At 43.5% G+C, this 14,054-nt stretch overlaps 1 protein-coding gene across 2 annotated transcripts in view; it reads right to left on the minus strand.

Annotated features, from left to right (window-relative positions):
* The window catches only part of synrg (synergin, gamma), a 78,472-nt gene that overhangs the window by 28,556 nt on the left and 35,862 nt on the right, over positions 1-14,054 (minus strand). For both annotated transcript variants that reach the window (XM_056283062.1, XM_056283061.1), the window contains exons 11-14: positions 13,323-13,568; positions 12,889-13,028; positions 1,847-1,965; positions 674-736 (exon numbers count right to left, since the gene is read on the minus strand). In XM_056283062.1, coding sequence (XP_056139037.1) covers positions 674-736; positions 1,847-1,965; positions 12,889-13,028; positions 13,323-13,568 — 568 coding nt within the window. The remainder of the gene's footprint in view (positions 1-673; positions 737-1,846; positions 1,966-12,888; positions 13,029-13,322; positions 13,569-14,054) is intronic.

Raw genomic sequence — 14,054 nt, forward strand, 5'->3', positions numbered from 1 at the left:
CTCCACAAAAACTTCCAATTTCCAGCATTGCTACAATTTTGGAACAGACAGTCTCAAACCTCATAATTCTACAAAAACCACACTGACGAATCAAAGAGTATGTATTTTAAGATGCAGCAGCTACTAAACAACTGTAGTGAACCTGTTCCCACTGCTGCTGGGTGGTGGAAGAGAGAAAACTAATGGGCTCATTAAGGAGATGGAGCCTGGCCACACAAAGGAAAGGTCACTGCAAAACAGGACTTACTAGAGTTGCAAGAGCTGTTCCCGTCGGAAACTGCTCTAGTGAAACAGGGGCAGGAAATATACCTTCATTAATACTGAATGTTTGGAAACCAAACAAAAAGGCTTTTCTTGTGAAAAGTGACTGCGTAAGATGACACCATATCTGCCTGTTTCTCAACTATGCTTCTCAGTTTAAGAATAAGGTATGGGTTCTTTTTTTAGAATGGGTATAACTTTGCTCTTGTAGGGCTTTCCTGTCCTCTATCCATCTGTTAAGTGAAATGGACCATCTCAGAGCCCAAATGTCCTGTCATTTGGCTGAGAGACCAAGGAGATCAGGCTGAAATGGAGCAGCGACATAGAAAAGGAAATGGAAAATGTATTTGTAACATGTGTTTGTGGAGGAGCACGTGAGTGTGTCTGTAAGGGTGGAGAGACAGTTTCTTACCAACTGGTTTCTTGTCAGCAGGTTGCTCAAGCTGTCTGAAGACACTGTATTTGTCACCCAAATCTGCAACAAAACAAACCCAGGGGTGAGACGCATGCAACAAAGAGGCAGGCAAATGTTTTCCTAATGATTACAGTTTACTATAGAGAAGAGAAAAAGAGGTCTTCTGGGGAATCATAACATTGAGCATATAAATAATTCGGAAGATCTTTCTGAAACTGAGGTATACCGTCTTAAGCATACCCCCTGCCTCAGTTAACTTAAGGCTGGAAGAGCCTTTAACTGCCAACTAGTTCAGAATGCAGCAGCTAGGTTTCTCACTGGTCTCAACAGATAACATCACATCACCTCAATCCTGGCCTCTCTCCATTGGCTCCCTGTTTGTTTTAGAATTGATTTTAAGATTTTACTGATCCCTTTTAAAGCACGTCTGGACCTGGCCCCAAGCCACATATTAGAAATGTTGACCCCATATGACCCAGTTCGCAGCCTTAGATCCTCAGGCAGGGCCCTTCTGGCCTTTCCAAAGGTGACTGGGCTTTTGCCTTCAGGGCCACTCGGTTCTGGAACGACCTGCCTGAGGACGTAAGATTTGCAGAATCAGTGACTTCTTTAAAATCACTTCTTAAACCTATTTTTATAGACTTGCTTTTATGTGGTGTCTTTTTATTGCTTTTAATTGTATTTATTTATATTTAAATTTCCTTTTATTGTTTTTACTGCCTTTTTATCTCTTTTACCACCTTTATCTTTCAACACCCTCCTATTTTCTCTTTACTGTGTTTTTGCGTCTTTTGGCCTCCTGTTTTAACTTTATCTTGATTTTACCTTAATTTTGTCTTGCTTTTGTTTGGCCTTACTGTCTTTCTTTCTGCAGTTATATTGCTCTCTGAGTATTTTGCTTTTGCTGTGTCTGTCAAAGCACTTTGTAAACTCTGTTTTTAAAGGTGCTATATAAATAAAGTTTAATATTTTTATAATAATCTCCACCATACGACTGGCGCAGATTTAATGAATTTTAATATAATGTATGTAATCCTTTCATCAGGATTCACCTGGTGAGAGTTTTTCATGAAACGAGCAAGAAGTGTTTCTAGGATTGAGAGTTTGGGTCACTTTGGGGTACAGTCGGGTGAGGTGTGTGTGTACATGTTGGTGTTCGGGGGAGGGTACCTGAGGCTGTGGGTGTAGGCTCTACAGGCTGCTCCACAGAGAGCTGCTTGAAGACTGCGTACTTATCAGAGGACGAGGCGGAGGAGGATCCCGATACAGGAGTCAGCATGGTAGGTGCACTGCAGAGGGACACACAGGTCAGTAGCAGAGTTTTCCACCATCTCCTTTCTGTTTAATCCCTAAAAGTTGCCTGATCTGATTTAACACTAGCACTGAACTCTCAGTATTTTGACAGTGGTAGAATTTTGTTAACATTTAGACTTAGAGTCTGAGTCTTTCAGTTATGATTTAAATGCATTTGGCTCGAACAATTCAGTGACTTAAAAGGTGATTTTTTTTTAATTTTGAGATACTTTATTAATCCCTGTGGGTAAATTATGCTCTGCATTTAACCCATCCTAGCTGTGTCACTAGGAACAGTGGGCAGCCGCTGTGCAGCACCCGGGGACCAAGTCCAGTTCGTCTTGTCATACCTCGGTCAGGGGCACAGACAGGAATATTAACCCTAACATACATGTCTTTTTGATGGTGGGGGAAACCGGAGCACCCGGAGAACACCCACTACAAACACGGGGAGAACATGCAAACTCCACACAGAGGACGATCTGGGCTGATCCCCAAGGTTGTAAAACCCCAGTGTTTGAACCCAGGAACTTCTTGCTGTGAGGCGACAGCGCTAACCACTGGGCCACCGTGCCACGTGATGCCCAGAGACCCAGGTATAAGTGTATTTTTGTTCTCCTAATTGGGATCCCCAATAAAGTGAGCCAAAACAAAATAGACACATTAGTATTAAATAAAACATGTGGAGAATGTTTTAATGGATGTATCAAATAATGAGATTTTGTAATAACAACTGGCACCAGTATTCTAAAGTAATTATGAGATACTACTGGAAGATCTCATTTTCATTCCTCTGTTTGCTTTGAAACATTACCTCTTCGTTGACTGGCAATTAGTCTTTAATATTTAGAAAACGATCATCATTACTTCATTATATTTTCACGTAACGAGACTGTGAGGCTACTGTTTTCAGATGGAGATATACATGGATTTTAAGACTTCAAAAATTGCCCCATTGCGCTGTGTTGAAGCCCAGCAAAAGATTCAACCAAGAGTCAAGTTTTTAATACTGAATCAATCAGTGACGTTTTTGTCTCTATGATTCTAATGACGCCTGACAATGTTCTTATGTCTTTTAAAAAAAAAAAGTGAACCTATTGTAACCGGTTATTTTTTTGCCCGGTGCGAGATTCGATACGGGGTGTATTGCACCACAAGGCGACATCACTAACCGCTCGGCTAAAGGGTCAGACCCGTTAGCTAGGGACTAACGTGTCTTATTAGTAGTTTACACTATCCTTTTAGTTTAAGAAAAAGGCGTCTACTCTTTTTGACTCACAAGCTATTTTTAAAAGAACTGTTAATTAGGATTGTCCAGGATCATAATAGCACTGAAACTGCATTACCTAAATTGTGCAATGACACGTTTGAACTCACGACACTGGTAGTTGTTTTAGTATTGCTGGATCTTACTTTTCCCTGTGGCATAGCATAATTTGGTACTTTAATCGACCTTCTGATTTGATCAAGGCATGATCATTTCTAAATCATTAGAATAACAGAACTCTTAAATTTATGTCAAGCAACCTGAGATCTTCTGACCAAACCTTTCTTGTTATTCCACTTATGCCTCAGAAGGTTAAAGGTGATCTGTCCTGCCTTGAGGGTGATTGGTTTTGGAACAGCCTAAATGAGGAGCCAAACCTTGCATTGTCAGTATCGTCATTCGTCCCCTAAAAACTCATTTATATCTTTTTTTATTATGTTTTCTTTAGGTTTTTTTCTTTCCCTTTTGCTATCCTTCATTCTTTTATTTTCCCTTTGCTAAATGCTTCCCACATCACTGTTTTTTTCTTGTAAATTACTTCGTAAACTCTACTTTGGAAAGTCTTAAAGTTGTTAAGTTTGATTATAATCCTGATTAATTAATTGGCTAGTCCTGTGTGTTTGTCATACCTATAAACTATGACAAATGCGTTACAATTCTAAGCTGACAATCTGCACTGTAACAATACACTAATGAGCCAAAACATTATGACCACCTGCCTAATTCAATTCAATTTATTGTCATTAAAAACTATGTGCAGACACATGTTAAAAATGAAATAAGGGCTGCGGCTTCACCAAACAGTGCAAGACAGACACAGACAAACACAGCAAACACAGTATAAGATATACACAGATGAATACCAAAAGCTAAAAATAAGTTGAAAAAGAGCACGAGTACAAAAATATTTAAAAATATCCACAGACATTCAGTGGGTAGCCAGGTTCAGGTGGGCAACAGCTTGGGGAAAGAAGCTGTTTTGAGCCTAGTAGTGTAGGCTCTGATGCTCCTGTAGCACCTCCCAGAGCGCAGGAGGGAGAACAGTCCATGGTTGGGGTGGGTGGGATCTCTGCTGATGCTGAGACCCCTTCGAAGACAGCATTTGTGATAAATGTCTTTTATGGCTGGGAGATGGGTACAGGTGATATGCTGGGCCGCCTTGATGACCCGCTGCAGAGCTTTCTGGTCTACTGATGTGCAGTTGCCGTACCACACTGAGATGCAGCTGGTCAGGATGCTCTCTATGGTGCAGTGGTAGAAGTTGGTGAGAATTTTGGGGGATAGATGGGCGCTCCTCAGCCTCCTCAGGAAATGCAAGCATTGTTGGGCCTTTTTCACAAGGGCCTGGGTGTTTTGATGTCCAGGAAAGTCCCTCGCTGTTGCGGACTCCATGGAATTTAAAGCTGGACACACGCTCCACTTCCACCCCACTGATGTGTATGGGAGAGTGGCTGCAGCTTCTAGACGTTCTGAAGTCCACAATCAGCTCCTTCGTCTTCTGCATATTGAGAACAAGATTGTTGGTAGTGCACCATGATGTGAGGTGCTGAATCTCGTCCCTGTAGGCTGTCTGATCATTGTTGGTGATACGGCCAATGACTGTGGTGTCATCCGCAAACTTAACTATTACATTTGAAGGGTGAGTTGGCAGGCAGTCGTGGGTAAAGAGGGAGAAAAGGAGGGGCTCAGAACACAACCTTAAGGGGCACCTGTGCTGAGGGTCAGGGTGTAGGAAGTGTGGTCATCTAACCTAACAGACTGAGGTCTGTTGGTCAGGAAGTCCAGGGTCCAGTTACAGAGGGAGGGATTGAGGCCAAGGGAGAGGAGTTTGGTGGTTAGTTTGGCGGGAATGATAGTGTTGAAGGCAGAGCTGTAATCTATGAACAGCATCCGGATGTATGTGTTGTTAAGTTCAAGGTGGGTCAGAGTATAGTGCAGGGCAGTGGCAATGGCCTCCTCCGTAGACCTTTAGGGATGGCAGGCGAACTGATGTGGGGGGGGGGGGCAGTGTTTTTGATGTGAGCCAGAACCAGTCTCTCAAAGCACTTCATGGCAATGGGGGTGAGTGCTATAGGTTGGCAGTCATTCAGACATGTGGGTGTTGATTTCTTGGGGACAGGAATGATAGACGGTGGTCTTAAAGCAGTGGTTCTCAACCTTTTTGGGGTCCTGGACCCCCTGCGTATTTTTGATCTACCCTGAGGACCCCTCCACCTGATCTTGGGGGTGGGGGGTTACAATTTGATAGAAACAGTAGAAACTGCATTTTAAATTGCATTATAGCATTTATTCACTCTTTGGGGCAAAAATAAGAGCTTTCAGTTGTAACTTAGATATAGTTAACAAAACAGAATTCTTATGAAGTAACTTTCAGATATATGTAACAAAACAGAATATGTATTCAGTAACTTTCAGATATATGTAACAACAGAATTTTTATGCAGTAACTTTTAACAATGCAAACGGGAGCGAGATCTCTTATTAAAATACAATAAATTACACTTGTGAAACAGATGTAATTAGAGAAAAAAGTCCTGTTACCCTTTATAGTTTAGGTAGATAAAGGTCTCAGTCACATTTGAGTAAAATAATCCTATTTCTATAAATGTCAAAGGATCTTTTTTTTAAAGATATTTTATTTTCATGGACCCCTTGCAATTACACCACGGACCACTAGGGTCCGCAGACCCCCGGTTGAGAAACACTGTCTTAAAGCATGCGGGGATTATGGATTGGGACAGTGAGGGGTTAAATATAGTTGTGAAGAACTAAGCCAGCTGGTTGGAGCATTCCTGGTGGACCCGACCCGGTATGCCACCGGTTCGGCGGCCTTCCGTGTGTTCACTCTGTGCGGTGATTCTCTGACCTCTGCGGTCGATAGAGTGAGCACCTGGTTTTCTGGATGGCTGGGGATTTTTGTGGCTGGGTCACTACTGTCCTTGTCGAAGCGGGCCTAGAAATGATTTAGCTTGTCTGGCATGGAGGCATAATGGGCAGTGGGACCATTATTGGAGCTTTTGTAGTCTGTGGGTTAAGTATAGGAGTAGTACCTTTCCTAGACGGCCTTTTGTGGCATCCTAGACTGGTCTCCATACACCCCAGCATCATGTGAAGCCTAAAATATAGCCCCTTCATGATGATTGACCATCCGTGCATGGTGAAGAGTCACACCCTCCTCGCGGTAATCCTGTTAACGTTGTCAGGAGACAACAGAGCAGAACACTGCAGATCTAGAGGAGTAAACCTTGATAATAAATCCTGCTATTCCTATGGGTAGCAGCAATTCTAGGCGCATTCATCGATAGACTGATGTTATGGACCGGGGGAATCGTGGCTTTGCAGATGATCAATGCATCTTGACAATGGAAAGGCACAAAATCTCCAGTTAGCGGAGAACCACAGAACTGCATGTGGAGTTGCGCCCCATGCTTTAAACAAACATGCGCAACCGAAACCCTATAGGGGCATCCTGACAGATGACCTAGGTGAGGAGGTGAGTTGTAGTCTGTGATAGACTGAATACCTTGCCACATTCGCCGGGGATCGGAATTATTGTGAATGTGGTCCACTATTCATAGGAATAGTTGTGTTTGACTGTTCTGACGCCCTTTTTGAGGTTAGATCTGGCTGCGCTGTGGGCCTTGCAGTTACCTGACTTGAACACTGCATCCTGGGCTTTCAGCAGCTGCCAGACCTTACTGGTCATCCAGGGTTTCTGGTTTGGAAAGGTGCGGATTGATTTTTTTTTTGTGTGACACTCTCAAGAGCAAAGGTTAATGTAGGACAGCACGGCAGATGTCTGTTCATTAATGTCTATATGGGAGCCATGGGTGGCTGAATGTGCAAAAACACTCCAGTCTGTGTTGTCAAAACAGTCCTGGAGTTCAAAGACTGCTCGTTCTGGCCAGACTGTGATTGTCTTTACTGCTGGCTTGATCCGTTTTATGAGGGGTTTGTAGGCTGGGACCAGGAACAGGCAGAGGAGGTCAGACTGCCTGAGGTGGGGGCAGGGCGTAGTTTTGTATGAGTCCTTAATGTTTGTATAGAGATGGTCCAGGGTTTTTGTCCCCTAGTGGGACAGGAGGCATGTTGATGGAATTTGGGCGATACAGCCCTGAGGTTAGCCTGATTAAAATCACCACCTATGACAAAGGCTTTGTCCAGGTGTTTGGTCTGTTGTCTGCTGATGGCACATTGTAGCTGCTTAAGTGCTACCTTACCACTAGCATGTGGGGGATGTATACAGCAGCGATGGTAATGGCCGTTAGCTCCCTAGGCAGGTAAAAAGGCCTGCACTGAATCATAAGGAGCTCGAAATCAGCAGAGCAATGCCTTTCAACGACCTTTATATTGTTGCACCAAGAGTTATTGACATAAATACTCAAACCTCCTCCGCGGATCTTGCTGGAGTCCGCTGTTCTGTTGGCATGGAAGACTGTGCGGCCCACTATCTCGACTGCCAAGTCGGCCATGTTGCTGTTGAGCCAAGTCTCCGTAAACATCAGCAGACAGCAGTTCTCCAGTCTTTTCTGAGAGGATAGCCTGAGTCTTACTTCATCTATTTTGTTAGCTAACGATTGGACATTATTAGGGCCCTACCAAATTCACGGCCGTGAAAATCGCGTCACGGACCGTGAAATCAGCCTCTTCCCGTGTAATTGACCATTTGCCGTGAAATGCAGTGAAATGCAGAATTTAAGTGCGCAACTAGTTTGAGGAAATACTGTGCTGACATGATTGACATTTTGGATGCGCGAATAAAAGCATTCACGTGTCTAAGACTTTGATTCGTTAAATGAGCATCCGGGGTGGTCGCAATGATCATTTTTGTTACTAGCATAGTTTGAGTTAGCTGTCGTCAGCATGTTAGCTTAGGCCCTAACGTATTGAAGATGTCGAAATCTAAAACCTCAAAAAACACGACTGCAGACGACAGAGTAATTGAGTTTGGAAAACATATTTTACACGCTGATGGCGGGAAATTATTTTGTACGAGTTGTAATATCTCCTTAGATCACAGTCGACGAGCAACGATTCAGCGTCACTTGGAAAGTGAAACTCGTCTCAACAAAAAGAGGGCTGCCGAAAAAGAACCACAAGGTGGAACCAACAAGAAGCAAAAACAATTTCATCGATGTTTAAGAAAACAACCGAGAGCACTGAGTCTCGACATTTGGCGACCATGGAGCTTGTTGAGGCGTTTGCTAGTGCTAACATACCGCTGGAGAAGCTTGATCACCCGAAACTGAGGGACTACCTTCAACGTAATGTGAGAAATGCGGGCGGTTTACCCAGTGCAAATAAGCTCCGACAAGACTACCTTCCTAAGCTGTTTGACTCACAATTTGAAGAGGTAAAATCTATCATAAATTCATGTGAATCGTTTTCAATTATTTCGGATGAGTCCACCGACGAGCAGGACAATTATGTTTTGCATGTTATTTTCGATTTCATGTCGGACAAGGCCGAAGATGTTGAGACTGGAACTCTAACAGCAGTGCTGGCCGACTGTGCTTACTTGGATGCTGTAAACTATACCACTGTTTCACAAGCCATAATTAAAACCCTCACAAAATATGGTGCAGACTTTAACAAAGTATCTGCTTTCATTAGTGACAATGCAACCTACATGACGAAGTCATACAAATCTGTTCTCCAGGGTCTCATGCCATCTCGGTGCATATCACTTGCAATGCCCACATTATTTCTCTGGTGAGTGAGTTGTGGAGAGCTGAGTTTCCTAGAGTAGATAAGTTAGTGAGCTACGTCAAAAAAGTGTTTAAGCATTGTCCCAGTCGCAAACTACACTATCGGGAAAGCATTGCAGAGAAGTCAGGGGAAACGGTGGGGAAAATTGCCCTTCCACCTGAACCAGTGATTACGAGATGGAACTCGTGGTTTCGGGCTGTACAGTATCACGCAGCTCATCTGGAGTTTCACGCAGATTTTGTGGAACAGGAGCTCGCACTGACACCCCGAACACAGGCATTGACCGAACTGTTAAATCTTTTACACGATCCTCACCTGAATGAGGAGGTCAAATTCATTTCCAAAAATGCCACTAAGCTAATGGACTTGATCACTTGGTTTGAATCTCGACATGTATTAATTCACAAGGCGTACAACAGGGTCATGGATTTGCTCTTTTGGGCAGAAGCACAGGCGAATGAAATTCACTCCGAGTGTGCAGATTTAAATGCCAGTGCTCGTCACTTGTTTTCTGGCATGATACAAAAGATCAGGCAGTATTACTGCTACGGAGACGAGTCAAACGAGAACATTACGCAAAGTAGATTTAAACAACCAGCGGCCGAATTCCTGAAAGCAGTGCGCATTTTTGACCCTGCACAAATACTTATTTTGACGGTGGATTTAAATTCACTCAGCACGGACATTCCTGGATTTGACAAAAACTGTAGGCTGGAATTGCCGAACTACAAACACATCGCACAAGAGGTGGACACAACTTTACCAGTGCTAGCTTTTTGGAAATCCTCCGAATCTAGGCTACCACATCTTGCTAAAGTAGCGTGGCGCTGTCTGTCAATCCCGACGAACTCTGTGGACGCGGAGAGGGCCATGTCAAAACATGGACAAGTATTTTCATCGCAGAGACAGAGCATGAAGCCAAGCACCGTCGCAGGATGCTCAATGCTTACATTCAACCACTAGTACGGTTATGCTGTGTACAGTAGGCTGGGCTATTAAGGCCCTGTGTGAATAAAAAGTGTAATTTAATCATTGCCGTGAAATGTCGCATTTTTCTTATAGAATCCGTGAAATCTGTGATTTTCGAGAAACTAGGTCCGTGAAATTGAGCGAAATGTACCGTGAATTTGGTAGGGCCCTAGACATTATCCATGAAGATGCTGGGGAGGAAAACTTTGAAGGGAGCACTACTTAGCTTAGCATGTAGCCTGCCTCAATTCCCCCTCTTCTGTTTATGTTGCTGACGGGGACAGTGTTTCCAATGCAAGACCGGTGAGCGGATAATATCGATGGGGGAAATTGTCTGTGATGGTAGAGGGGAGTGAGCAATCTGTTCTGAGGTTTAAAAGTTCCTGATGGCTGAAAAAGAGCGCATGACCTACACCTGTAAATAAACTTAAAACTAACATATAAATAACAAAGAAAACATAGCACTGAACAGGGGGCCACAGTAGCTGCTGTGTCCAGCGCGCCGCCATCACGTGTGTTCATCTGTGGTGCTGGCAGTTCTAATATACTGTTGGTCCTCTGTGTGCTGCCAAAACAGCACCAACCCATCAAGGCATGAACTCTACAAGACCTCTGAAGGTGTCCAGTGGTATCTGGCACCAAATAATTAGCAGCAGATCCTTAAAGTCCTGTAAGTTGCGAGGTGGAGGTACCATGGATCGGACTTGTCAGTCCGGCACATCCCACAGAGGCTCAATCAGATTGAAATCCAGAGAATTTGAAGGCCAGAGCAACACCTTGAACATTTCATCATATTCCTCAAACCATTCCTGAAAAATGTGTGCAATGTGGCAGGGCACATTATCCTTACCATGAAAAGGTGTACCTGGTCTGCAACGTTGTTTAGGTAGGTTGCACGTGTCAAATGGACACCCACATGAATGGCTGGAGCCAGCGTTTCCCAGCAGATCATTGCCCAGAGAATCACACTCCCTCCACCGCCTTGTCATCTTCCCACAATGCATCCTGGTGCCATCACTTCCATGGGTAAAAGGCACACAAGTACACGAACATCCACATGAGCTAAAAGAAAATTGGACTCATCGGACCAGGCAACCTGTTCCAAAGTCCACGCTTGCATGCCCATTGAAGGTGCTTTTGACCATGGACAGGGGTAATCATGGGCACTCTGACTGGTCTGTGCCTACGCAGCCCTATACGCAGCAGGGTGCAATGCATTGTGTTGTGACAAATTCTTCCCCGTAAACATCATTAAAATTTTCCATGACTTGTGCCACAGTAAACCTGTCGGTTCGGACCTGACAGGACAGCCTTTGTGCATCAATAAGCCTTGGGTGCCCAACACCCTGTCGCTGGTTTGTGGTTTGTCTCTCCTCAGACCACTGTCGGTAGGTACTCACCACTGCTGATCAGGCACACTCCACAAGCTTTGCCTTTTCAGAGATGCTCTGACCCAGTCGTCTGGCCATAACAACTTGGCCCTTGTCAAAGTCACTCAGTTCTTAACTCCTGCCCATTTCTCCAACATGTTGACTACAAGAAATGATTGTTTGCATGCCATCTAATCTACCCAGATTTTGACAAGTGCCCTTGTTTGGAGATGATCAGCATTATTCGGTTCACCTGTGAGTGGTCATAATGTTTTGGCTCATCAGTGTATATCCCAGAGGTTTATAATGAAAGCAGCGATTGTAAGAAACAGGAATCAAAGCCCTGGAAGCTACTGGGGAGCTCACTTTTCAGCAAACGTCCCCTTTTTCAAAACCTCTCCTCTGCCAAACAACTGAGTATAGATGGTACCTGCCAATACTCTCTGAAAACATAAGAGCTTCTTCGTCTTACTTTTTATTAGAAAGTGATCTTGGACTTTATGGAATTCTTGATTAACTGCTGAAACACTCGGTGTATTGTTTTTTTTTGGCAGGGATAGAGGAAGGAATTGTAAAACACTGTGCTGCTCAGATGTGAGATACATTCTGCATTTTCTGTGCCTTGCTAAGAGATAACTGCATTTCGGCTCACGCTCACTTAGAAATGACAGCTCTCCACACAAGCTTGAAAGTAATATTAGCAAACGAGCTTCTCTGCTGTCCACCTAAATGAATTTATTAAAGAAGCCATATCATTGCTTTTTGTTTTTTTCCCCTTTCCTTTAGTGTTTTATAGCTGTGAGGTGCATGTAAAATGTCTGCAGAGTAACAAAGCCCAAAGTCCACGCCGAAGGGAATTATTTTCTCCGACAGAAAACACAGCCTGAAATGGCTCGTTTATAGTCCAGCGTTTTCTGCCGTTACTTATCTGTGTCACTATGTAACACATTTCCATAATCCCTGCTAGCGGCTAGTTTGGGCCGCCCTCAACACCGGCAAGAGGATGAGGCGGTGCCCACACAGACTGAGTGCTACCCCTCAGCAGGCTTCCGGAAGTTGGCCAATCAGAAGAAAACAGTGGACTTTTAGGGAGGGGGGCCTTAACTAGACAGTTAAAACGAGTTAAAGCAGCTTGTTTCAGACAGAGGATGAACTGAGAGCTTGCATAAAGGGCCAGTATAAGTTAAATAAGGATTTTTTTTTTTTAACTGTGCAAAGCTACTCTAGTGGAGCCCCAGAATAAAAAATATAGAGCTGAGATGAGCATGATATGGTCTCTTTAAGAGTTGACCTCAAGTCACTTTTATGCAGTGGAGGTTATTACAAGCTCTTACGAGACTTTGATTTGTTCGATTTTATGGTTCCAACGACACACAATGCAAGATACCCCAATATGATGAGTGACTTGATTATAAGTAACTGTTCTGTATTAATTATTAGGCACTTCTTCCAAAACTCTTGATAATACTAAAATATTATTCTGAACTAATGTTAATTTGCTGGGAATGCAAAGAGGTACAAAAAATATTCAGGAATATGACAATGAATTTTCTTATTAATATAAGCATCCATCAATGAATACCTCTCTTAGTCTAATTCCATACCTGCTCTGGGCCAGAGGTGCTGTCGTAGTGGGGAAGTTCCCCCCCGACTCCCCCTGGAAATCAGTGAAAGCCTGATCTCCTGCTCCTGCCTTTGGAGCCTCCTGGAAGTCCTGGAAATCGTCATCATCAGCTTTGGTCCCCTAAAAATATTAAGACTTAGTGACAAATGAGAAGATATATGATGTATACAGTGGTGCCGGCAGCCATAATCCTGTACCACTGTGCGTACAGGAATCTGTATGCACCATGCGCTATTAGCCAGTGATGTTAGCACCAATCATTGGCCTTCAAATGTATTTGTCAAGATAGAATGTTAAAAAAAAAAACAAAAAAAACGAACAAAATCATAAAAAAATGTACACACAGAGCGTACAGGATTACAGCTGCCAGCACCACTGGATGTATAGATTAGAGGCAGGACAAAGTTATGTTACCTGTACAGGGGGGAAATTGGTGATGAAACCAGTATTTGGGAGTGCTTGAGTGGGAGCAGCAGACGTCATGCCTATGACTGGTGGCGCTGGTGTGGACATGGCCAAGGATACTGGAGGCTGTGTCATTATTGGCTGCTGGTGCTGAGTTATGACAGGGGCCATAGCTATAGCCAGGGCAGGTAGGTTGGGCACTGGCGGAGAAGGGAACTGACTTAAGATTTCTACATTCAACGCTGGGAGGCCACTCTGAAATGGAGAAAATATTTGTGAGATGACATAAACATTTGTAAGACAGAGTACTATGCCGTCTATTACTTACTGAGACCTGGCTTAAACTGGGGGAGTGCACCCCTCTAGTGGAGCTCTGCCCACCCAGCTATAATTTTCTGAATGCACCCAGGTTAACAGGTCGTGGTCGGGGTATAGTAGCTGCCTTTAAGAACCATTACACCTTTAAGAACCATTACACTGTTACTTTTACTTCTGGTTCTTTTATTAGTTTTGAAGTCTTACTTTTAAAATTGTGTGTGACAACCCAATTTGCTATATAATCATTTATCGACAACCTCCCCATTCATCTACAGGTTTTCTTAATGAATTCTCTGAGCTACTGTCCTCTCTTCTTCTTAAATTTGATAGGGCCATTATAGTTGGTGATTTTAACATCCATATTGATAATCCTTTTAACTCATTTGTCATAGATTTCTTAAGCATTTCTAAATCTTTTAACCT

This window comes from Lampris incognitus, chromosome 7 (assembly GCF_029633865.1).
Source record: "Lampris incognitus isolate fLamInc1 chromosome 7, fLamInc1.hap2, whole genome shotgun sequence".
NCBI lineage: Eukaryota > Metazoa > Chordata > Actinopteri > Lampriformes > Lampridae > Lampris > Lampris incognitus.